The sequence below is a fragment of the Coffea eugenioides genome, chromosome 3 (genome assembly GCF_003713205.1).
Source record: "Coffea eugenioides isolate CCC68of chromosome 3, Ceug_1.0, whole genome shotgun sequence".
Lineage (NCBI taxonomy): Eukaryota > Viridiplantae > Streptophyta > Magnoliopsida > Gentianales > Rubiaceae > Coffea > Coffea eugenioides.
Window position 1 is genome coordinate 20,245,496 of NC_040037.1, and position 26,334 is coordinate 20,271,829.

Here is a 26,334-nt window from a genome sequence, read left to right on the forward strand (position 1 = left end):
TTAATTTTATATATAATATTTAATTTAGTTAGTTACAAACTTATAATAATGATATTATTAGTTATATGTATTATATAATGTATATTAGTATATGTAATATAAGTGATAGTATTAATTATGCTAATAATTATACATGTTTACTAATAGAAATTATTAAATAGTTATACTAAAATTACTAATACATTTAAACTTATACATTTAATTAGTGAAAATTTCTTATATCCTATTTCGAAAGAGTCAACGAATCAAATATCAACTATAGTAATGATATACATTCTTGGTATTGAACCAAACAAATTTATTGAAATGACTGACTTCATTCTAAACCGAAGATGAAAGATCCCAAATTTGAATCCAATTATAAGATGCGAACCAAACGCTACCTTAATACTTGAATTGGTGAGATAGTCAGTCTTTTGACTCATTTAGACTCATATATTTGTTGGAAGAAAATTACGTGCATGTCTCACAAATTCTAGGGGCAAAATTGAAAGATAGGAACAAGGAGAAAACTAGGGGTGGGCAAAATTATCCGCAAACCCAAAAATCTGACATATTTGATCTGATTAAATTCGAAAATTAGGATACCCAATATGCATTATTTGATCGAATCAAAAAAGGATCGAATACCCGTTAGGATGCGGGGCAGGTTATGGTCACACAATTAAAAACCAGCGGATACCCAACCGCCTCGCATATATATATATTTTTTTATTTTTATACACCTACCATAAAATATTATTTTTAGAGTTAAATAAGCAATTTCATTGAACAAATTACGTTACAAATATGAGAGACTATAGTTTATTTACAAGATTCATTTGTATAGATTATGATCTTTTATTTTATACAAAAGAATTTAATTAATGTGGAACAAATGTTTAAAAAAATGTGCTACTTATTTCAAACTTTTATTAATTTTGAATTCTTTTAATTTTTTTTCCTTTTCTTGTATTCTCTTCGCATGTTTATTTCTTAGTGGGAGACTTTTTTGAGAAAAAATCTTTATTAAATTTTAGATGAATATGTAAAATACAAAATTAAATTAGTACAAATCATTTTTTTAAATAAATAAATGATAAATAGGGTGGAGCGGGTACCCATTGATCCGACCCTATCTCAGCGGGCACCTGATATGTGAGGCGGATAAGGGTCAGAAAATGGCTGACCCGCAAGGTGTGGGTTGGGTCAGCCAAATAGTGGACGGGACGGGTACTTAACCCACGCCCACCCCTAGGGAAAACGTCATTCACATTTCTATCATTTTCAACCTATTAGGCACGACTATCACTACCACTTTCTATCACAAAACTTTATGAAATTTTAACTCCCAACTCAATTTTTTGGTGTAGAATCCAATTTTAATATTAATTTTTACAAAAAATAAACAAAAACAGCCAAAAAAAAGGTGATGGATAGAATCTTACACAACCAATACAAAAAAATGCTAGTGTTTTTCTATTAGCTACATGAGTTTAGAAAAAAAAAACACGAAACTATTATTGAAGCCAAATTCTATCTGCATGTATTTTTTCTATTTCCCAACCACATGTGTTCATTTTTGAAAAAATTAATACTAAAATCAAATTCTACAGAAAAAACTAAGAGGAAATTAAATTTTAATGAAAATTTGTGACCGAAAGTGAAGGCAATCGACGACGACACCACCAGCATGGCAACCGAAGGTAGCCATAGCTATTGCCACACTCTTGATTAGGAAAATAGGGTGAAGAAGAAAAAAACACATCTTTTAGAAGCCTAATACCACCAGGGAACATACTCAAATTTTCATGAATTTCATGACAAGTTAGGCAAACCCTGCCCTCTTGGCAATCTTAAAGCCCTGCTCTATTATGAAATCTCAAAGAAAATTCAAAATTTTCCCTTATGGACCATTATCGAGTTAGAGAAGAAAACTAGGAAGAAAGCTGTTTAGTTCTGCATTTTTTGAAAACAAGACTGACTTTTATTTCTTCGAGGGATTATGCCCCTTTAATGATATGAGAATCCTTGACTCTTTATGAAAAGTCTCTTGACCCTTCGGAAAAGTAAAATACACTTCTCTTGACCCTTCAGCAATGTTTTGAAAACCGGACCAGACCGGTTGAACCGCGAACCGGCCATGGCACCGGTCCGGTTCTATGCCATTGTTGACTTTGCCAGAAAATCGGTCAAAATCCGGTTGAACCATGAAAACCGTCGAACCGGATTGAACCGGCGGTTTTTCGGTTTTCAACTTTCCCTTTTTTTTAAAAAAGTTTTGCAAAATGCAACTATCAAGATTCGAGTTCAAGACCTTTGTAATAGAAGACCAATGTATCAACCGTTGCACCATCACATCTTATTAGTTTTTTTTTATAAGTTATTTATATAAAACAAACACTTATATTTCTTTTTTTCATTTTTCTTACAAAATCTCATCCTCTCATGGCTCTCTCTTTTTAATCTTCAACTCTCTCTCTCTCTCTATCTCTCTCTCTCTCTATCCTCTTTTCTTTTATCACTCTCTTTTTAATCAAACCTCTTTATTTTTAATTTATTGATGTTTTCTTCCATCTTTTAATTTTGTTTTTGTCCATTAAATTGAAAAAAGGTTAGAAAAGAATTATTTTTCTTTAACTCAAATTATTTAATGCCACAACCACTCACTTTTATCTCATTTTTTTGTTTCTTATCAAGTTTACATTTCTATTTTCGATTCTCTTGACTTCCTTTGAACTCCAAACTTCCTTTTTTAAATTGCAATCTCTAAATCCCAAAACGTAAATTAAAATTTAAGTTCACAATGTCTAAATTATCATAGTCGTGAATTTTGTATAATTTCAAAATATTGTGATATTTTTGGGTTGGATTTAGATATAATTGAAATTGAGATGAAATTTATTGTTTTAACTTATAATTTAAAAATTTATTTTTAAAAATCCAAGTTATTAAAAATAGTAAACTTTTCATCATATAAAGTATTAAATTAGTCCATTACATGTCTTATTTTGTGCATATATATATATATTATTTTTTTAAAAATTCATTGAACCGGGGTTGAACCGGTCCGACCGGTTGAACCTCAACCCTTTCACTTCACCGGTTCAATTAACGGTACGGTTTTTAAAACATTGCCCTTCAGAAAAATTGGCCTTGTTTGGATTGCATTTTTCTAGATTTCTTATAAAAAAATTACTGTAGCGATTTGATATATGTGAGATAAAAAGGTGATTGAGAAATGCATTCACCGAAAACGTAGCAATTTTTCTTTAGAAAAATACCTATCCAAACAAGGCCAAACACACTTGACTCTTGACTCTTCGAAAAAATAAAGCACACTTGACCTTTTGTACAGTAAATTGACTCTTCAAAAAAGTAAAGCACATTTAAACATTTATTTCCTCATCAAAAGGGGTGTCTGATGGGGTGCTATCAGGATTAGTAATATTATGATCAATAATATATTCCTGATGCCTTCTCCTATTGCATCTTTTATTGATAGGGTGCTATCAGGATTGGTAATATTATAATCAGTAATATATTCCTGATGCCTTCTCATATTGCATCTTTTATTGAGTGCACGTCTAGTCTTTGTTCTGCTTTTATACTTTGGTGAGTGCCTACTGCTACTTTCAGGATAAGGATCTTGTGAATATTGCAGCATGTTGTCGGTCATCATATCATATTAATCTTGTCTAGCTTTGGCAATGACTTCTCAATGGGGATGGGAGGATGAGAAATTCCACGACCCATAAATTTCTCATTCTCCCATCCCCATTGGGAAGCCATTGCCAAAGTTAGACAAGATTACTCTAATATGATGACCGATAGCATGATGCAAGATTCACAAGATCCTTATCCTAAAAGTACCAGCAGGTTCTCACCAAAGTATAAACGTAGTACAAAGGCCAGACGTGCACTCAACAAAAGGCGCAATAGGAGCAGGCATCATGAATATATTACTGATTATAATATTATTGATCTTGAAAGCACCCCATGAAACACACCTCCTGATGAAGAAATAAACGTCTAAGTGTGTTTTGCTTTTCCGAAAAGTCAAGTTACTGTACAAAAGGTCAAGTGTGCTTATTTTTTTTTTGAAGAGTCAAGAGTCAAGTGTGTTTACTTTTTCGAAGGGTTATGAGAAGTGTATTTTACTTTTCCGAAGGATTAAGAGACTTTTCATAAGTTTGAATCGTCAAGATTCTTTTATATAAGAATCCTTTGTATCATTAAGGGGGTAGAATCCTCTAGAGAAATAAAAGTCAATCTTGTTTTCATAAAATGAAGAATTAAACAGCTTTCTTCCTTGTTTTCTTCTCTAACTCGATAATTGTCCATAAGGGAAAATTCTGATTTTTTTTTTGGATTTCATAATAGAGCAGGGCTTTAAGATTGCCAAGAGGGCAGGGTTTGCCTAGCTTATCATGAAATTCATGAAAATTTGTCCCTCTTTTTCTGCAATATTTTGTTTTTGTCCCTAAAGTTTGTGAGGCATGAGTTGCACATGATTTTTTTTTTCTTGGCAAGATTTTTAGCAGAAATAACCCAAAGGAATAAAATTGTGGGTTTTTCATTTGTAAGGGACGAAAAATCATCATTTCATATGTTAGGTATGCAACATGTATAAAAATAATATGTGAGGAGTGAAAAATCATCGTTCCATATATGAGAGATATAACAGGTACAAAACCAATATGTGAAGAACTATTTGTATGAGCTTTCTGTTTGATTAATTACAATTTAGGGGTAATTAAGAAATATCATCCCCGATATAGCCAGTTTTACATTTTATCCCCTAATAATCTTTTCCTCACTTTGTGCCTCCAAAATTGTTAGTCAAGTTTAATGCTCTATAGCACTAATGTCAAACTAACACACACACATATATACATACTTACATACATATATATAACCTCTATGAATTAATAACCTTGGGACCATACAAATTTTATTAACTTAAAGAAGTATTAATTAATTGATAAATAAATAATTTATTAATTCATCTAGTAAAAATGTTAATCGCACTCCACTTTTTGTTAATCACAATCTGGCCATTTATTTTATTATATAGTCTATTAAATGAAAACCATATGATAAAAATGATGATGAAAATGTGACTAACAAAAAGGAGAATGCAATTAATTTTTCCTTTTATTAAGTGTACTTACAATTCAAAGACACACTTATTTAATCAACTAAAGTGTTATTTTATTTTATAAAAGGTCAATTATTCTATAAATAAAATGAGCCTAAAATTCAAATATGAACCAATCTACATCTATTTTTTTTTTTTTTTGCATAATTGCAAGGTTTTGAATTTAGCATCTCTTATTTACAATCTCTCCTACCTTATCCCTAATTCCAACCCACCCCCCTCCAAACTATATCTACTTGATTTGTAAGTGTAATTTAATTCTATTAATGTATTCAACATACTTTAATTGATGAGATTTTTCTATTATCAAAAGGTCACAAAAATTATAAACATTAAATGAATCAGATTAACAATGATGACAAGGAAGTCTTCTTATAATAAATAAACACAAAACTTTCTTACATATCTCATTGTTAAACTATGGTGTTCCATTTAAAAGGTGTTCATAAATCAACAATTAGACTCATATATTTAGAAAAATATTATATGTAATTTTAGTGAATTATTAATTTATGTTATGAATAGGAACAAAGGGTTATGTTAAGGTTTTTAAATTATTTTATTATTTTATCAAAATTACTAATTTGCCTTGTTAGCCCAAGTCGAGACTGAGAAAAATTGTTACATACTAGAGATTATTAATTTATCAAGTATATATATGTGTCTATAAACATACACACACCTAGAGGTTAATTACTGCAAGACTTAGTTTGGGAGTTGAGATTTCGAGAAAAATAAGGAAATTAAAGTTTTCCCTTGTTTGGAAGATTTACGTGGGAAGAAAAGAAAGGAAAGTGGAAGGAGATGGAGGGATGGATTGGTTAAAATACTTTCATCCGATAAATGGAAAGAAACGAAGGAAAGTTCCACTTAACCGTCATAAACTTTTTCAAATGCCAACTTTACCCAAAAAATGTTAAACAATAAAATTATAATATCTAATATGTCCAAAATCATTTTTTTCTTTCCTAAACTCTCAATCAACTTGAGAAGAAAATCATATATATATTTTCTCTTCTTTTCTTTTTTTTCATAGGAATTTCTTTTTTTTGTTATAACTTGTTCTTTCTTTTCTCTTCTGTCCTAAACTCTCAAACTAAGCCTAAATCCTCTTAAGGCTAGTTTGAGAGTTTAAGACAGAAGGGAAAACTTCAAGTTTTCAGAGAAAATAAGAGAAACAAGAGAAAAGAAAGGAATGTGATGTTGTTTGGGAGTTTGGAGAATAAGTGAAATGATTTTGGATATGTAAGTCACTAAATATTTGTTCAAGAACATTTTAAAGATAAGTAAATTTTAAAATTTTAACAAGCTTCCTTCAGGTTTCTACCTTAAAGTTTGGGCCACTATAATGCTACACTATATTCCTCCAAATCCTCCCGCTTCCCTTATTATTATTATTTTTTTGTTCTTTCTAAAATCTATCAAACAAGAAAAAATTGACTTTCTCTTCTTTTCCTCTTCTTTTAGCCCAAAACTCCTACTCCCAAACCACACCTTAACTTATAGCATGTTTTGAACTGTACCCATTAACATTTTTTATCCTTTCTCAATTTGTCTATTTGCTTTAAAAACCATTAGTTATCTCCAATGCTTTATGACACTTATGACACATTATGTCTAAAAAAAAATCAATATCTCTATTACAATAGTGATTGCATAATATATTTATGGATATGAATCCAATTAAATTTCATTCCATAATTACACTTTTTTCTAGATAGAGGGAAATATCTTACTCATTTCATGTATTAAGGGAAAAAAATTAGCGAAAATCATTGTTGAAGAATTAAAATGTGAAAATATTACTAAAGGCCTAAAAAATGCATGGATATTGTTGGTCTCTATTTCAAAACATACATGTAGCTGCACTTTCTTTTAATAGCTAGATATTTTCTTAATATGAAAGTATACATTTTTTATTGGTAATCCTAAATAAAGGAGAGAACTATGATAGATTTGGCTTATAAATCTTTTAGATTCATTTTTTAATATAATATAGATGCTACCCATGTATATTTACGGCTTTAAAAATACTATCACAATTTAGTTTTTAATAATAATATTTTTCTAAAACTTTTTCCTTATCACTGTGAAAACTCGATGTACAAAAAAGTTGAATTATGGGATGAGATTTAATTAAATCCATATCCATAAATGTATTATTTTTACATTATTATGTCAGCAATATTAATGTTATTAGACATTATTTGTCCTAAATTGGTCGACGGTTTTGGGACAAAAGGAGAAATTGGGATCAAAATGATGGAAGGGGGCAAATTGCAAAAGGATTTAATATATTTAACTTTTAGGGTTAATATCAGAAACCTCCCCTGAGGTTTCTTCTAATCACATCTAGTACCCTTCATGTTTTTGAAATCACACTTAGCACCCCTGGCAGTAGAATGTGACAGGTTGTCCTAATCAAAAGGTGAGAAATTACCCAAAAACCACCAATACCAGGCAAATTTTTAAGCGGGGAAATGCTGGAAAACCAATGCTGCTGTAAACAAGCAAGGTATAATTCCCTTTGTACCAAATGCTCAAACTACTCTAAATGGTGGATCTCAAGCCGAAACTTCTGTTAGCATTAATACTGCTGCAATAGTGGCCTCTAACACTATTACCAGCAGTTTCTCTATGATGTTTTGAGAGTGCTAAAGGTTCCCCGCAATCCTTGCTTTTGGTATCTGAAGTAGTTTAGGTACTAGTCTTCTTAGCTCCCAGCAATACTGAAGCAATGTTAGCTTTTGTGGACAATTTTTTGATAAGTGGTGCAATGTGCATCTGATTTATATTTCCTGCCACTTATGGTGTTGTTTGACTAATCTTAGAACTACTTGTGTATAGTTTTGTGCATTGCAATCCTCACCATCTAAACAACTAGTTGTAGATGGTGTTTTTGTTCAGAATTGGATTGCAATATAAGGCTTACGTATCATGTTACCAGACCGATCCAATGAAGTATCATGGACTATGTAATTAGTGGAGAACGGGCAGGGACGGTTACTGCTGTTAAAGGTAGTATAATTACTCGCTGTTGTTCTAGTGTTACAACGTGTACAAATGATGTTACACCGTGTGGGACGGTTACTGCTGTTAAAGGTAGTATAATTACTCGCTGTTGTTCTAGTGTTACAACGTGTACAAATGATGTTACACCATGTGCAAAATGCTTGTATTAAAGGTAGTATAATTACTCGTTGTTGTTCTAGTGTTACAACGTGTACAAATGATGTTACACCGTGTGCAAAATGCTTGTGTTAAAGGTAGTATAATTACTCGCTGTTGTTCTAGTGTTACAACGTGTACAAATGATGTTACACCGTGTGCAAAATGCACACAAGCTTCCGGAGTGCAACCGTTCCGGCCCCAGGTCCATAATTAGTTATGCATCACTATATCGCCAAAATCTCTGATAATTAGTTATAACATTCTTTTTATTACACTTTTACACCCTCAGCTTCTAAATTAATATCATATGCCTATTTATTTCTATTTTTATCTTCTAAAATTCACTAATCATTTTGGGCTTTGGGTAAAAGTGGAACAAAAATAAAGTCTCTCTCCTACAATTCATTTTTTACTACCATTTTCAAATAGAGGGGCTGACAAGATACCAAAGTTGTCATTTCAGGGATGCTAAGTGTGATTTCAAAAACATGGGGGGTGCTAGATGTGATTAGAAGAAACCTCAAGGGAGGTTTCTGATATTAACCCTAACTTTTAGGGGTCTAAATTTATTTTTGACATTATCGTTATACAACATCAAGTTGACTAACAGTTTTGGGAGTAAAGTGGGAAAACATAATATTAAGGTCTAACGTGCAAATTGGATGCACCAAAGAGGGATTTTGTAATTAATTCTCGGGAGTAAAGTGAGAAAAAATAATTTTAGGGGCTAAAATGCAAAATTGGCTAACATAAGAGGAGTTTTGTAATTAATTCTACAATTTAATCCCTTAAACTTTAGTCCCACTCAAGCTTGGCATTTTTCTAGTCAAGCTTATTATCTTCTGGTGTTTATTTTTTCTTCCACTTCATCTAGAAATGGATTGTGAAAATGGTAAATTGAAAACAAAAATTCTCTCTTACCAATGTGTACAATTTTAATAATTTATTTATTTTGATAGAATTGCAATCCGCTTACACTTGACAACAATATCCATAAGGTTTATGGGATGTTGGCCTCTTTTTCATGGTCTGGTGATTTAAAAGGACAATATGCAGCTAAAGGCGAAATGGAGTGATATTTGCACGCCAAAGAGGGAAGGTGGTTTGGGAATAAAAAACATAGCTCAGTCGAATACTTGCTTTAGCTAGCTTGGAACATTTGCAGCAAGAAAGACACTTTATGGGTGAGATGGATTCACTCAGTAATGCTCAAAGGGGAGAAGTTTATGGGAAGTCAATTCAATTTCTAGTTGCTCATGGATTTGGAGGAAAACAATGAAATGCAGGGATTTGGTTCAGCCATTTATAGGCATTTCTATAGGTAATGGAGCCCAAACTGCACTCTGGTATGACAAGAATACACAGATGGGTGATATGGTTGAATAGAAAATCTTGGATTGTGCCATCTTTGCTTTCATTTCAAAAGCATTTATTTTTAGCTTTTCTTTGTACAATTTCAAAGGGAATTCGCAAACTAATGATGTATTTTTCAAATTTATCACGTCTCAAATCTAGAAATATTTTTAACCTCTTCTCCTCCAAACTTAAATTTCCCAAGAATCTAGCATGAATCCAAAACTATGGATCCCAAGTAAAACTCATAACTAGAACAAAGAAAACTAATAGATGGAATTGGATACCCATCAACCGTGTAAAATTGCAAATTGCTCATGGAGCCACCAAATTCAATGATTTTGACAACAGATACGAGCATTTTTTTTTTTAAAATTTAAATTCTACCCCATTTGGCTTTTTGCCTTTATTTGCCCTTACCTCTAGGGAAGTCAAGTTCTACATCATCCTGCATAGCTAACAAGCAACCAGTGTCTACCCCTTGTAAACCCCTAGATGCCTGAATTTGTTCCCTTGTGTTTCTCTAGCCATGTCTTTGCCTCTTGGAATCTTGTCCTTCTCTGAAGCACTGGTGGAGGTAACACCAGGCCTGCTGTTATAAACGGTTCTTGATGAGCTTCCTGAGCCAGCTTCCTCGTCGAAATGCTTGCTTTGCTGCTCATCACCAGTCTCAGTGCGAATTCCATCCTCTTCTTTATCACTCCTACACAACATAGGCAGCCACAGGGACTCGTTAGTTTGCTACCAAAAAGTTATAGTCATTGAATGATGCACTCATGAATATCTAAACTATTTGCTGTTCCAATATAGGTCTCTGCAATTCAGAGACAAATATCTACGGAAGTAAATCAGAGATTGATGAACCACAACTTTGCCAAACGGCTACAAATCAAACTTGTTTTGGTTAACACCACCTTGTACTTGTGACATTCGTGTTAGGATGAGGTTTTGATCAACAGATGGATTAACAACACACTTAGGTTAGGTTCAATTCCAACCAAAGTCATAAACCAACTCATTATTGTTTGAAGGGTTAAGGTCATCTAATTGACTAAACTTTGCAGCAGTAGATATCATAAACCGTGAAAACATAAGTATTCTAACTACTTTTAAAGGAACTTCAAGAACAGTATGGACAAGTATAGGAACAGGTAACAACCAACTGCAGAAAACATTTGTTAAGGCAAATCTAGAACCATTCAAGTTTTGGCACCAGGCGGCACATTCTCCTTAGAAGTAGGATACTTGATAAAATCTATTCCACTGATCTAAAAGAATATTTCTAATTTTTTTTCCCTTTTCAATATAATCAACAGGTTGTACTTTACCAGCAAAACAAGTACAAAACATCACCTTCGCCAGGATAAAAAGATAATTAAGTTTAGACAAACTCTTTCAACAAAAAACCACCAGAAACAAAATCAACAGGAAGAAATATGCAGTAATCAAACTGCTGAAACCTGGCACAGTAAAAAACTCTAGAGGCTTAGCACTTAATCAAACTAGTGGCAGAGGCACTCCTTGTGTTCAACTTCTTCCGGAAAAGAAATATAAGAGGAAAACCTTTAAAGACTTCAGTAGTAATAGAAAGACTTCAGTAGTAATAGGAGGTGAGGAGAAGATATGGTACTCATTGTTAGTGAGTTTGAAAAGCAAGAAGTAGGTGGTAGTTAGATTACTGATTCATGCTTGGATGTAATTATAGAAAATCTTTTGTTAAAAGATAGTTTTGGAAATTTAGAAAGTGACGTTGCACCAAACACTTCCGTAAGCTTTATATGTAGTAGCATATCCAGTAAACCTATTGATTAATATGGCAATGTATGCAACATAGAAAAGGCAGCAGAATGTGATCTTCTGCAATCCTTCTCTTTAGGGCCATTTAAAAGCCTATGGCCATTTAGCACACATCAGACAGCTAACGCATGCAAAACAAGAATATCTTGCTTTATCAATTTGTGTAAAGATCAAGTAAGAAGCTTCATCTAATCAGCTGGTAAACTGCAAGAAGAGCTAAAGTTGAGCCAAAACATAAAATAGCCATCCATTAGATTCACTACTACTCCTCTGAACAAAAAGAGAGAACATGTATATATTTTTATACCCTGAATAAACTACGAGCCCAACAGCAACACCAGCAAATGCTACAAAGTACATCCAATCAACCTGGACAGCAAAGAAAAATAGGTTAGAAAAAGGTAAACAGCTACTCAAATTTGTTTTATAGAATGTAATACTATTTAACAGTTCAATTCTTGTTGATCCAGTTGAACCTTTTCATGGTACGCGAAGATACGAATTAGAACAGCCCACATGTCTGATGTAAGTAACGATAGATTCAACATTGTGGAACCACTGATCTGCATAAAAGGAGAGGCCTTCAGTAAGAAACAAGAATTTCAACGTAATTGAGTGAAGTGGCCTCACAAATATGGATAACCAAGGAAGCAAAACATATACCCCCTCCATCCCAAATTTATGGTTGTGTTTAGGAGTCCGTGAGTGCAGAATGAAAACATGGACATTCATAAGAACTTGTATCCAATTTTATTGACTTGAATTGCCATTTTTTATGTTAGAAGCACAAGAATTGTCATGATAAGCAATATTTGATTTAATTGGGTCATATAATCCTTTTGTTGGCCACTGAAAAGTTGAACTCTGTTGTTGCATAGTTACAAACTTTAACAATTCTACAATGATCATTTTTAGTGTATATGATACATGCTCAACTGCAATCTTTTGAGTGTTGGAGGGAACCTTGTTTGATAACTTATGTGCCCACAAACTATGGAAAAACAGTAGTAAAACAATATGGGTAAGAGCTGGAAACTAGAAAAAAAGTAGTTTGAGATTGTGGGTAGGAGACACTAATTGTGGGACGTACCAAAAGGGAGTCAAAGCATGACATTAACATTGGGACACAGTAAGTTTCCAGTTTGCCATTAATCTACAACGTCAGTGATGGTTTATCTACCTTTTATAAGTGTAAGTTCTACCCCTACTTACTATTAGCAGGCAGTGAAACCAAGATTCATACCCCCTTCATGCCATGCATGAGAATATGAAGAACAAAGAAATAGCAAGGGAACAAGAAAGGATTGGGCTGCAGGGAAACTATTAAGATTGGTCCGAAGAAGACAAAGACGACATTTCAGATGGCTTTTCCTCCCTTCGGTACTTCTACTGCTCTATATCAATTCTATGAAAACTGGTCCTTTGTCACCCACAAGACAAAACCTCGCTTGGTGATGCTCCTTTATTCAACTTTGATCCCCTTTATTGGTGGTCAATCCATCTTTGGCTACAAATAATATTTCAGACAATTTTGTAAAGTTGGCCTCAAGAAAAAACTCTTGCTGCCTGCATTCATAAAGCTGATTTTCAATTGGTTGCTTAGGATGAGGGGCATGTTATAAGAGGATCACACATGAAAACACAAAAAGTCAAAAAAGGATACGGTAAAGTATGGCATCAAAGTGAAAAGAGAGAGACAAATTAATTCATCAAAGGGCAACTTTAGTGGACATCATCAAGCATGTTTCTTGAAACAACTACATAGCTGTCTTTTCTAGCACCTGAGAAAACAAGCCTCATCTGTATTGAAAACACTGAAAACATGTGTAGGAAACTCCAAGTTAATCCATACCTTTAGTAAGACAGGGACCAATGAGTAAAAGAAAAACATAGCCACTGAAAATCCAAAAAATGGAAGAGCCTGAAACCAAAAGATTGCAAGGAAAAATACAGGGATAATGTTAAGAAATTACTAAAGGAAAATACATAACATGCATACAAAGAAGCGATAATTAAAACTGAACTGATAAAGCAGAGATGTATATACAACTCTTTGACACAAAACATTTTCTATCTTCTCCATGCTTTTCTGATCAACTTCGATAAAGTTGTCTTTAGTTACGAAAAAGGTCCCAGAAAGGAGTATTTAAAAATAATTATTACCATTCTAGACTGAATCCATTAGCTTGACAAGTCATAACTTTTACAGAAGAGCTGAAAACATATAAACATGTGAAGAAAAAGTAACGACACATTCTGGGGACAACCATATGGGTGCATTTATCTTCTTTAGTCTATAAAGTATGGGATATTTGTGTATTAAATGTTTCTGCTGTAGAAAGGGCAATATATTCAGGATTGACCAAAATGGGAAGTAAGACAAGTCGATTGGGGACCATTAACCTCAAAAAAGAGTAACTTGAAAACATAAAAGATCTAGAAACTTGCCCATGCATATCTAGGACCAAAAATTGATTTTAAGTCGTCAAACTTCAAAAAATTTGTTGGGCACGATTAAAATTTAATTGCACATCTGATAACTCGTAAACCTAAAAATACACCCATTTATAGATCAACAGAACGTGGTCAAAACAAAAATCTACACTTCTAAGTTTTCTTTTGATGTCAACATACAAAGTGGCCTAATATTTACAGACAGGAAAAAAGTGTGAGCGTATAATTTATAGTGTCAACGTAAGCAGGTGAATAAAATATTCCATACAATTTGGTCATATTTCTGTAGAGATGTATTCAATAGCTTGGCTTTTACATCTCGGAAAGCTCATGCACTTACTTACTAATTTTTTTTGAAAAAGAAAAGGGTAGGTCAGTGGAAGGGCAGAGGTTGTGTGATTTTGTGTCTGCTAGAGAAAAAGAGAGAGAGAGCGAGAGAAAGACTCACAGCTCCAGCTGACCAGTGAATAGACTTGAGTTCATCCCGTTCAAGTATGCTTCTATATACATGATTAAGGACAATTACTAACCCAGACATAAAATTATTCAGTAAGTCAACCCATTCCTGGCCTGTACAAGCAGAAATCTCATACTGTGATTTTCCAAACAAAAACTAACATGACTAAGCGCCTGTTTTGCAGAACTATGGCTGTATGAATTCATGACAATCAATAACCATATTGCAAAATTTAATGGTGGGTAGCTTCTAGTTAACTGCAGATATTATCATTTGCATACCCAAGAAATATGCTTATTACAGTTCCCAAACAGGTGAAGGAATGCAGTTTAGACATCAGAGCTCTCCAAACTCCATCCCATACAGTTCGTACAAGTGAGTTTTATACTAAATAAAACAGCTACCAAAAGAAAACCACATTGAAGGCTGTTTGATTAATAATAATAAGTGGATTGACCTGAATCATTACAGGCACGACATCTATATGTCAAATACAAGTAGAAGCATGCAAATCTTATAAAGGATACATTTGGCAAGCACTGACAATTGCACCAAAGAAGCCCAAGAATGCCATAAGTTCAACCCTGTCAGCACTTTTGACAAGAAACTCCTGTATATAGAATAAGAAGGATTACTAACACCAACTTCAGATCAATTTAGGGAAAAGAAATATAACAAATATGGTTACAAGAGATACACTAGAGGCCAACTTCATGCAATTGTCATAGAAGAGAGTAGTCAAAGAATTCCATTTATTAGCTTACTGTATGCACATGAACATAAACATATGGACATACAAGTCTGCATGTAAACACCAATATCTCTTGGGATCTGCCCTTAGGTAAAGCCAACCATCAGTATATACATAAAACAAATTTTAAGAATCACTCCGCCTCTGCTCTAAAACTCATTTTGTCTGGCTCTGTGTATTGATAGCTTTTATCCAGATGAGTCCATTAAAATCAGAAACACTTCTTTCAGCCTTCCAAAGCCATCAAATTATAAACATAAACTTCTTCTGACGGAAACTTCTGCCCATTCAACACCTTGCTTTCTTCTTTCAGGTCTTGAGCAGAGGCTGTCAAACTTCCAATTTATTAACAACCAAACCCAGTAAAAAGTAAGAAAGCATCCCATAGAATGGTTCGTAACTGTTATAGACTTGTGACATCCAATGAGAAAAAGAATATCATGTCTTGCCACAGATGATCATGGAAGCATTCCAAGGACATTTTGCCAAAAAAAGAAGTAATATTTACAGTAGCCTCGGACTTAACATCAGAGCTGCTTTTTTATAGTGCACCATCAAGGTAATAGACTCCAACCCCAAAAAAAATCAAGGTAATAGACAGATTGGCATTATTTTGAAAGTAAAGCTAATAGTAGCAAAGTTTGGGCAAGCAACTGCTGCTTATATAACACATAGGGTTACAGGTCAAGGACCCCTTTAATTCCAGAACAATGCTTACAGCTTCCGCTCTCGCTCTCTCACTTCTTCTCTGAGCCCTCCCCCCCACCCCCCACCCCCCCCCCCCCCCAAAAAAAAAGCAGAAACAAAAATATGTACATATGTCTGGTGTATGCGCACATAGATGGAATTTTACTCACTTTTATCTTGAGCAAATTTCAAGTCTGTAACAGGAAATGGTTAAATCAGACAGATATTGAAGGCAGAAATGACTTTTCTGATGGCAGATTAATCATTTTGTATATGCAAAAGGTTCGGATTGTTGATTTTACCAACCTCACTGACATTACTGACAGCATAAAGTGTAGCCCCAGCAATTATAAGTATATCCCCTTTAATTGGATTGCTGCCATCTACAGCCAGACAATTAAATTAGTGAAAGAAAAAGTAATTTCCAAATATGAACATCAAATGAATACTCAACAAGATATCCAAGGTGAAAACTGGATAGCAAAATCTGTCCAGTAAATGCGGATTCAATGGATCATGCAGCATGCAAACCATTGTGAGACTAGAAATAAATCACTGCAAGTACAAGAACACAATAGCCTTCTTTTCGTTTAGAAACAATATACATGTGTACATGGTTGCAAGAAGATAATAACCTCGCATTATTCCAAATTCTTTCCTGTAGAAAAGGAAATGGCACTTTCAACTTAATTATACTTACTTTTTGAGAAAAGGAAAACTTGAAAAATACTGACTATCGGTTACAGACATATCATCATCAATAAATAAAATACAAAATTAAAAGCAAAGGCTGCAATATGACAAATGGAATGCTGCAAATGAAACTGAAAAATCCATAGCCAAATTAAAAGAATTAGTAACAACATTACTTCTACCTTTAATCCAATTTTGCAATTCACATATATATGTATAAATTTTTGAGATCAAGCATTAACTCACTCAAGAAAGCATAAAATTAAGATGCCCATAAAGTAAGGTCACTTTGCATTGTTTATCAACCATTGACTACAAGATAACAAAAGAGAATAAGCCTTGACCAACATGTTACAAGAAACACATGCAGACATATTCCATTGTATATAGTCCAAAAAATTTGATAATGGATAAGATGTAAGTCTCACTCTGTGCAAGAAGTATAAAAAATGGAAAGCAATGGAAGCAAAACAAATGATTCATATTATTAAACTTTTGGGTTTGTATGTTACCCAGTTTTGATAACGTGGCCATGTGGGAAAGGAAGGGTAAATCCCATCAGGTGATTGCACTTATACAACTTTTATCAATAAGGAAAAAATATACATGAAAAACAAGGTAGAAAGACTTTACGTGCTCGATCTGCTGAATGTACGTCCGAGAAAATGACCAACACCAGCCCAGCCACACAGATTGCAACACCAACAAATTTTCTGTATTGGTATTTTGTCTTCAAAAAAAGCCATGTAAGCAATATGACACACGGGATTGACCAACAATCCAGTAGCATTACACTAGTTATGGATGTGTACTGGTATGACTTCACCACTGTAGATCAACCAAAAACCAAATCATAATCTAGAGGAAGATAAATGCCATTTTGCAATAATTTTTAAAGTTTCCGCAAAAAATCTCGTTTTTCATTTTCATATATAAGCTTGGGAAAATATTCCTTTTTCCTCATTCTCATTCCAGAATACACTAGTAAGGAAAACACGTGAGTGGGTAACTTTCTCCAAGTACCAGCATAAACACATCAGAAGACAAAACTTATACACTATCACACATCAGATTAATCCTTCCTGAATATTTTAAAATTACTTTGAAGTGTATAGGATTTAATAATCCAACAATGCTGAGTTAAAAGAGCTTAAAATGGTTGTTCTTTCTCCTGTCAGTCATTGACCCATCGGCTTGATCCAGTGATCTCATTTTCAAAGCTCTACCTGTATCTTGGAATAAAATCAGGATGACAGAATGCTGCCAGCCATGGCACGGAATGTTATGTCAGGATCATTGCACAAGAAAAAAAAACTCTTTCAAAAAGATTTCATTTACTTTGATAACTTCCATTTGTTCATAGATAAACTGAATCCTGTTGTGACTTGTCTTCTTGTCTTTACTTGTTCACATGTTCTTCTACTTCGATGCCTAAATTTTAAATCAACACTTTTATTCTGGGAGCTTCAAGTTCCAAATTTTCACGTTATTATCTCAGACGACCCTCAACACACATTCACAGTATCTTTCAGTTTCCACCAACTTGTATATTACAAAAAAATCAGTTCTTCCATCTTTTCTCTCTGCCTTCACTTTCTAAAATTAATTGAGATAAAAATCTAATTGCAGCCATTGAGGTATAGGATTTAGAAAATTAGTGGAAATTTCTACTTAGAGCCCCAAAAATGACATTACAGACAGTAAAAGGTCAACAATTGGGTTTGTGCAATTAATTCCAAGAATCATAGGGGGGTTGAGTGATACAATGTAACAACATCAACTACTCCTTCGTTTGAAAATTTAAAGTTTCACGTGGCAATATATTTTGGGAGAGAGTGGAAAATCACATTTTAAGAAAAGAACGAGTAACTTAGTTCCGTAGTCTAAAAGTTTGGGATGACATAAGATGTATAAAACTTCTATTTTTTTTTAAATATCTGACCAAAAAGAGAACTACAATAATATGTTAGTTATCCAGAGAGTCTTGAGACGCTAATTAAGATATTTATTGATGCTTAAGGAAAAACACAATCTAACATGTTAATTATTCAAAAAATCATAAAAGTATGCATGTAATTCTCACCTAGAAAATTGGCCTCCACATCAACAACTGCAAGAAGGACGTAGTAATACCATTTTGCCTGCTCAACAGCAATGAAAGGAAAAGGTTCAAAAAGATGAAAAATCATGAAGGCCACAAACATCTAAGGCTGGTACTAACAAGTCATCAGTGTTGCATGTTCACAATCCCACTTCTTAACCAAAAGCTGACATCTCATCAAAGCAACAATAGAAATGAACTTGCTGGCTTAATGATTACTAAATCAATTTCAATGGCATTGCAAACCAGTAGGCTAGTTTTTTTCAACAGGAGTCAGTCTGACAAACTTTCCCCTGTCATGCATTGTATATCTTACCTTTTATCTAAACATGAAATATTGACCAACTCAACGCTGGTCAAAGTAAATACTCTTTTGAGGTCCTGATGACTGAATTACAGAATTTCTCAACTATATTTCACACAATCGCCACCAATCTTGTCCATTATAGCAATAAAAATTTCTATGATAGGCAGTTCTTCAGCAACCTCAACCCCAGCTGAGTTCTCTTCATTCCTGCAATGTATTCTCATGAGTTATAGCTCAACTCTGAAAAATGGAATTCTCCTGGAGAGGACTCATAACTTTTCTACTCCATTCAATTCACTCTCTTGTAAAAGATGCATCTCTACCCAACACCAGTCTCTAAGTGACCAACTTTTCAGCCATGTTTCTGAGTTTATCAATCTCTCTCTCTCTCTCTCTCTCACTCTCTCTCTCTCTGGGAGCATTTCTGTAGCTGTGAGTATGCTGTCATGCCTATATCATTAGCTTATTTGCAAGTTCATGTTCATCAGTAATATATGAACTACGTTAGGTTTCATCTCATTATTGTTTCTTCTTTCTATCCACACTTTCTTCATCCAGAAAATTAAACATTACTCCAAGCTAAATGATATGTTAATAATTTTCTCTTAGATGACTCTTATCCCCTCTCTCTCTCTCTCTCCCCATATGTGTATATGTGTGTCCATGTACGTGTGCATGTATCTATGTATATATCATAAACAGACACATGTACGCAAATCAGAAACACTACTTAGAAATTTACTTAAAAGAACAAACCCTCCCATGATTACAAGCAGAGAAATGCAAACACAAACATATATACGGTTTGCCATTGAAAATGCAGAGAAACTTTGTGGGATATTTCCATTCAGGAAATGTTAGTTACATAATAACAGAGGTTAAATAAGACCACAAATGTCTTAGGAACAATTTTGCTCACATTATTTTGCAACTGCTATGGAACGAATCTGAGTAGATAAAGACAACCCCGTCACCATCTTAAAACTCCATGGAGTAGCCATTGTCCTCACATAACATAAACTGCATGTTTGAGAGATTGGCAACTCTGCTTTTACGTTTAAGAACATGAAAATCTTGAGCATTTGACCAGAGGCAGCTTTAAAAAAACCTACCGTTAGTTTTCAAAATCTTAACTTGATAGACGCTCATACCACAATACTACCAATTCTATGAGGCACAACCAGTTCATAAGCGAATTGACATATATCACCATATACTATCAACTTGATAGACTATTATCTGTTAAAACCATTTACAGATTCAATCAACTATTATCACCTCAAGATCAGAAAACCATTTACAGATTCAATCAACTATTATCACCTCAATATCAGAAAGACAGCTATAACATCAACTTATTACCAACTAATTATATGGAAATGTAAACACCCTCGCAAAAGCTCAGATACAGAGATAGCTAACCTTCAGTGGTTTCCGTCTGTAGATCATAACCCCTCCATATATTACACCCAATAGAACGTAATTCAAGAAAGATTGAGAAGTTGGAGCATTAATTCCTAGGAAAACATGGGAGAAAAAGGTTGGTCAGATTACAATTTTATCAAGAAAGACCTCTTTCCGCATTAAACAGTTAAGAAATGCACACAATATTACAGCCATAATTACTTAGAATAGACTATCACAAAAGGTTGGTTGGATTACAATTTATGAACAAAAGCCTCTTCCCCCATTAAAGAGTTTAAGAAGTGAACACAAGGTAACAGATATAATCCACTAAGAATAGACAATCACAAAAACTAATTCTTCTTTTCCCCCGCAAATTTGAGAAGTCAATAATCATATATCCTCAAAATTCATTCAGAAAAAACAGACTAATACTAAAAGAAGCAGCAAAAAACCATTTTCAAGTACTTCAAACAACAGAAAATTACGGGCTCTTCCTCAAAAAACAGAGATAATATAGAGAGTTTCAGACGTGAAACAGACCTTTTCTAGCAAGTTCTGAAGATGAAAATCCAGTAGAAGTGATCACAAGAGAGAGCAATTGTCCCAAACCAATAGCCACAACTGTCTTCTTTGTGAAAAACTCCTTAATAAAATCCGCCATGCTGATTATCTACCTACCTCTGACTACCGAATTCTCTCTTCCCTCCAAGTATTTCCCAAAAATGGGATGAACCCACAAAAATCCACTCCTCGAAGAACCCAAAAAGTCAATCAAGAACCTCCATTCAAGTTTTTTTTTTCTTTTCTTTTCTAAAGGCACTCTTTGTTTGCACCCAAAAAGGCCTCTTCTTCAGCTAAAAGTACAAAAAGAGCCCACTACAATAACCAGTGAACTGTTACAAGGTAAAAAGTGATTATGATGAAGAACTTACCTATCGAGTGATAATGCCAATGGAGACCAAAAAAAGTGAAGTCTATGAATGTGAGGAGTCTCCAAATTCCCCTTGTTTGGAGACTCCTCCTTGCGTGCGGACTTTTTCACCTATCGAAGAAGTGGTTGGAGATTGTAGCGGAGGAATTTATGATTTGATTCAATGACGTAAAAACAAAAGGCGCTTTTAACCCCCCCCCCCCCCCCAGCGGCGGCCTTCCTGCTTGTTTCTTCAACTTCTTCGATTGACACCAAAAAAAACTAGATAAGACACATATTATGAAAGTATTTTATGTTGCTTTTTAAGCGAGCAATTTGAGAAAATGAAAACTTTGCAGGTAAAATTTCGAATATTTATTGTATTTCATTTCAATATGAACAAAGTTTGTATATCAAGGTTGGGATTTTAAAACTCAAAAAGAATTAATGGATTGAGCTAATATATTTTTTTCATAATATTGATAAAGGGAATTTTAAAGGAAATTTTTTTTTCCATGTTACTTTTTATGTTTATCCTTCCTGGCTCATAATAATATCTACAAGAGGATTTCAAATACCTCGTGTGTGAACACAAAAGTGATTTGCCACAAAAAAATTATTTAATCTTAACCATGTTTCTACGGCTCAGATTTGTTAGTATCCTGAAAAGAAAAAAAAACTTAAACTCTACTTTTTTTTTTTTTTGTGTTAGTAACTAGGCCAATTAGTTAATATTTGTTTGTAAGGAAAAATATGAAAAAATGAAGAAAAGTTAGTTATTTTTTCATTTGTGTGTATTTGTTTTGTAGGAAAGTTGAAAAATTTTTCTATACTTTCCCTCACTTAGCTACATTTTGTACTCTAAAAATTACCAGAATTTTGGAGAAAAATTATTAGTTATTAAAAATATTGTCAAATAACTACCACTCTAACCACTCATTTTGTCGCAGAAGTTTTGTCAATTAAATATAGATAAAAGTGATTTTCATTTTCCTTCCTCCACTTTCTTTCACAAATTTCCCATTTTAACATTTTTCTTCTGAGCAAAGTATGCAAAAGTTATAGTATCTTGTTTGACTTTTATAGATGTGGTTCTGAAATCTGAATTAATCGTTGTTTATAATTTTAAATTCGACTAACTAATAACAGATTGAACATTAGAAAAAATTATTGAGAAGAATTCAAGATGAATATTCCACAATTGGAATATTATTGTTACGCATAAATTAAAAATTAGAGAACTTCTGAAAGTATATTGAGTAGGATTTGAACATGCATGCACAATTGAAATAGTGTCAACATTTATTTCATTAGTATCTACGTATATTTGTGTGTATGTATGTATATTGTGTATTTTTCATACAATAGAATAAGCAATTATCATTAGCCACTAAAAAATGCCTTGAATGATTAGCTATGCAATCACATTCTTACCACCAAAAAAAACAAAAAATACATGTTTTATATTGATTTTTCACAAGTTGACTGAAGATGCAAATTATTTGGTATTAAGTTCAATTCTAATTTGATCTGGAATTTTATATTGATTTTTGAACATAATCTAGGATGACTAATTGAGTGGTTGTTCTAATTGGCTCAAAAAAATATATTTGAAAACTAAATGGGTATTTTTATCTCCAAAATTTTAAGGATTAATCTTTCCTACTGTCAGTTTTGAATGAATGATAATTATACAAAATTTAGAATTAAAATCCAATTTTTGCACTTGTGTCGTAGATTCAACGGCGATAGTATATACACTATCAGTATGTATCAGAGTTACTCAAATTTAAATGCAGAAACTATTTTGTGAAATTAATAAAACTTTTTTTTATAGCTTCAAATCAGCAAGTTGAATGTCAAAGAGAGGTTGAAAAAAAAAAAAAAGAACTGAACAACTTTTTGAGTTGTTCTCTTTTTATTTATTTATTTTTCAAAAAAGAGTATCTCTAATGCAGGATTGTTGAGAATTGATGGTTGGTCACGTATGTCTGGAAAGTGAAAGACTTGACATAAGAATCGGTTCAAATGGCTTTTCGCGAAGTTGACTCTTCAATAGTAGAGAATTGATTGGTCTACAAGCTATGATGCGTGGTCCACTAAAGGGTTACCAGAAATGGAATTTTTGAAGTAGAGCCCAGCCTTCTAAGGGTTGGTGGTGTGGGAGGTCGACCCTTGCCTCTCACAAAAAATTGTCACAATATGTGACGGTTTCGTTGACTATTTTCGATAGAGTTTCTATTCACATCGAGTCCCCTCCGTCTCCCCCTAGTTTAGATTATAGAAATCCTATCATTGCGATAAAAAAAAAAGAAGTAGAGCAATAGTAAAAAGATGAAAATAGTAAAAAAAAAAAAGATGGAAATTTTTGAGCTTGGCTTATTATAATTGTTTGACAGGTGTGCTGCTGACACTTATTAAAATGCATTTTAGTAATTAATTTGTTGGATATTTGAAGTTAAATCGGATAAACGTCTAAATGTAAGTTAAATATTTATTTTACGATAAACGACATAATTCCATTATCATGAATTTGCATTAAGGGTAGAAAACACATTAACATGTCACAGATACATAAGGATCACAAAATTATATGATCTAACATATCTCAAAAAAAAGAACAATAAAAATAAAATTTTTTGGGCAAGGATAATAAAAATAATGTTGTAAACTCTAAAATATCTTCAATTCATACGAATCATTGTAACTTAGTAGATCTCTTCATTTCTTCTAACTGTCAGATCTAATAAAAATTCTTTCTAGTCCAAAGAGAAATTTGAATCTGCAAAGTGAGAAATCTAGATTTGCAGATCTGCAAGACCTTAGATCCTATAGGAAAATGACAAAAATTAACAAAAGACTCACAAGAAAATTTTAAGAGAGAATAAAAAGCTCATTGGAAGAGTTCAAAATACAAGAAACTCTGACCAAAAAACTCTAAAAATAAATTTTATTCAAACAAGTTAAAGAGAAAACGGGAGTGAGGACTCCTTTAATAGATAAAGATCAGACAAATCTGGTCTTTCTCTCATGAGAGAGTTAGAAGGAAGTTCTGGTTGGACGAGTTTTTAGAGAAAAGGAGGAGAGAATTGGTTTTATAGACAAGAATAAATTTCTAATCATATATAGCAAATGTAAGTTAAAAAATGAACAACTGTAATATAAAGAGCCCAATACGCAAATTAGAACCCTTTTTAGATAAATTTTCACTTTGATTAGCTGTTTGGATAATATATATCTGGATACAAAATCATATAGGTGTTTTGGGTACTTCTTTTTTTTTTGTCACAATGATAGGATTCCTATAACCTAAACTAGTTTATTCTAGAGGGAGTGGGAGGGAACTCGATGTGTCATGTGAGTAGAAACTTCATCAAAAATGGCCAATGAAAACCGTCACATATTGTGACAATTTTTATAGGAGGTAATGTTCGGATTCTTGACCTCCCGCATCACCAAGCCTTAGAAGGCTTGGGATGACCAAGGCCCAGGGGCTGTTTTGGGTACTTCAACTAGAAAAGAATTGGGCACTGTTTCTTGTTTTACTCTTGCTAATCATTGTCTGTTGATCATTGTTAGTGTCCCCTTTTTTTTGTTTTATTTATTTAATCTTTTGATAAGACTGTTAGTGTTCCTTTGTAAATTGAACAACTTGAGGAATGAAGTGCCCATCACATAACCCCAAACGCCACTTGATTAACAAACAAGAATACACAACTAAGCTCCCAATTAAAAAAAAAACAAAAAAGGAATACACAACTAGGTTTTATCTGGTAAATGTGCTTTTCTGGGATACCTTTTGGTGCAAACAAAATACAAAATACTTCACTTCAACTATTTTAGAGAAAGAAGAAAGAAGATGCCCAAAAATTAAGGAATTGAGAATTCAAATGTTCATGATGTTAACAAGAAACTACATCCTTAATTAGCTTTAACACGAGCAAGATTCAACTTTTACATTAACATCATAGATTAGATTTTTTTTAAAAATGGCGTTATGTCCTTGAAGCTTTTTGTTTTCTTCTTCTTTTTTTAATTTAAACAAAAATTTTGATCGTCTTTTTTTTTTTGAAGAAAGAATAGTCCTAGTAATTTTTTAATGAAAAAGCCCCTAAAAGATTTACCATCCAAATTGAGTCTTAATATTAACAAAAATGCCAAAAACCAGTTATCTTACTTAATGCCAAGGAGTCTAGAGATATCATAATCAAGTATTAGTCAAAAAAGTAATTTGGAATTTAAGTATTACTTGAAAAAGAAAGGAACCAGACAAGGCAGCTCCTTTTTAGTGTTAAGTAAACATGTAAAGAAGATTGAAGCAGGAAATAATCCTCTAGGGGAAAATTTTATACTTTATTAAGATTTTAAGAAAATAAATTGTTATTTATACAAGGACGTAAATGAAAATATTGATAGTTTCAATGGGAACAAAAACAACTTCTGTATATTTGCACAGCAGGTTATTTTCAATCATAATTCACACAAACATACATCAATTTAAGCTACAATTACTTGGGAGTGGGAATTAGTATCCCTTTTGCTGCTCTACAAAAGAATCCTATGAGCAAATGCTTAAAGGCTATCAAAAAAGAAATTAAAGGAAATGTATTAAAGAAATTAAAGTTTAGGGTTTTCTTTAATCAACTCAATAATCACATACATATACCTGGAAAAAGCACTAAAATAAAGTAATGTTTTTTACTGGAAATGAATTAAAGCTTAAACTTTAATCAAAGTAAAATTGTCTTGATTGTGTAGAATAAGGGGACCTATAACTGATATTGTGTGTTCAAGAAGTATAAATTGCGTGACTTGCAAAAGAAGTAGTATAATGCATCATTTGATACGCCCAAGCCTTAGAAAAGGAATTCTGATGGAAATTATTTTGTTGAAGCATATTATTGTTGCCTCATGTATCCATCAGATAAAGACTTCTTATCAAGAATATATTGTGGCTTCTTGAATTATACAGAATTACATGCGAATCTAATACTTGTGTGCAAAATTCTATACCAAATCATAACAAAGGCAAAAAAATTCTTTATTCTTAAAAGTTTATGGATAACTTTTTTATACATTATCAGTGTATAAATTTTTTTTTTTTAC

The 26,334-nt window shown here is 32.9% G+C and overlaps 1 protein-coding gene across 1 annotated transcript; it reads right to left on the reverse strand.

The window, feature by feature from the left end:
* Positions 1-9,916: 9,916 nt before the first annotated feature.
* Positions 9,917-21,370, reverse strand: LOC113765370 (solute carrier family 35 member F1-like). The gene is made up of 11 exons (XM_027309522.1): positions 20,859-21,370; positions 20,334-20,428; positions 18,587-18,644; positions 17,137-17,331; positions 16,117-16,193; positions 14,900-14,982; positions 14,364-14,415; positions 13,314-13,382; positions 11,938-12,024; positions 11,769-11,830; positions 9,917-10,367 (listed from the first exon to the last, which is right to left on the reverse strand). The coding sequence occupies exons 1-11, from the start codon at positions 20,977-20,979 to the stop codon at positions 10,139-10,141; spliced, it is 1,128 nt and encodes a 375-aa protein (XP_027165323.1). The 5' UTR covers positions 20,980-21,370; the 3' UTR covers positions 9,917-10,138.
* Positions 21,371-26,334: the final 4,964 nt, after the last annotated feature.

Coding starts and splice junctions, on each gene's coding strand:
- LOC113765370 (XM_027309522.1), bottom strand. CDS start 20,979: ATGGCGGATTTTATTAAGGAGTTTTTCACAAAGAAGACAGTTGTGGCT. Junction 20,429..20,858: donor TTCAGAACTTGCTAGAAAAG/GTCTGTTTCACG, acceptor ATGTTTTCCTAG/GAATTAATGCTCCAACTTCT. Junction 14,983..16,116: donor CTGTCAGTAATGTCAGTGAG/GTTGGTAAAATC, acceptor TTCTATATACAG/GAGTTTCTTGTCAAAAGTGC.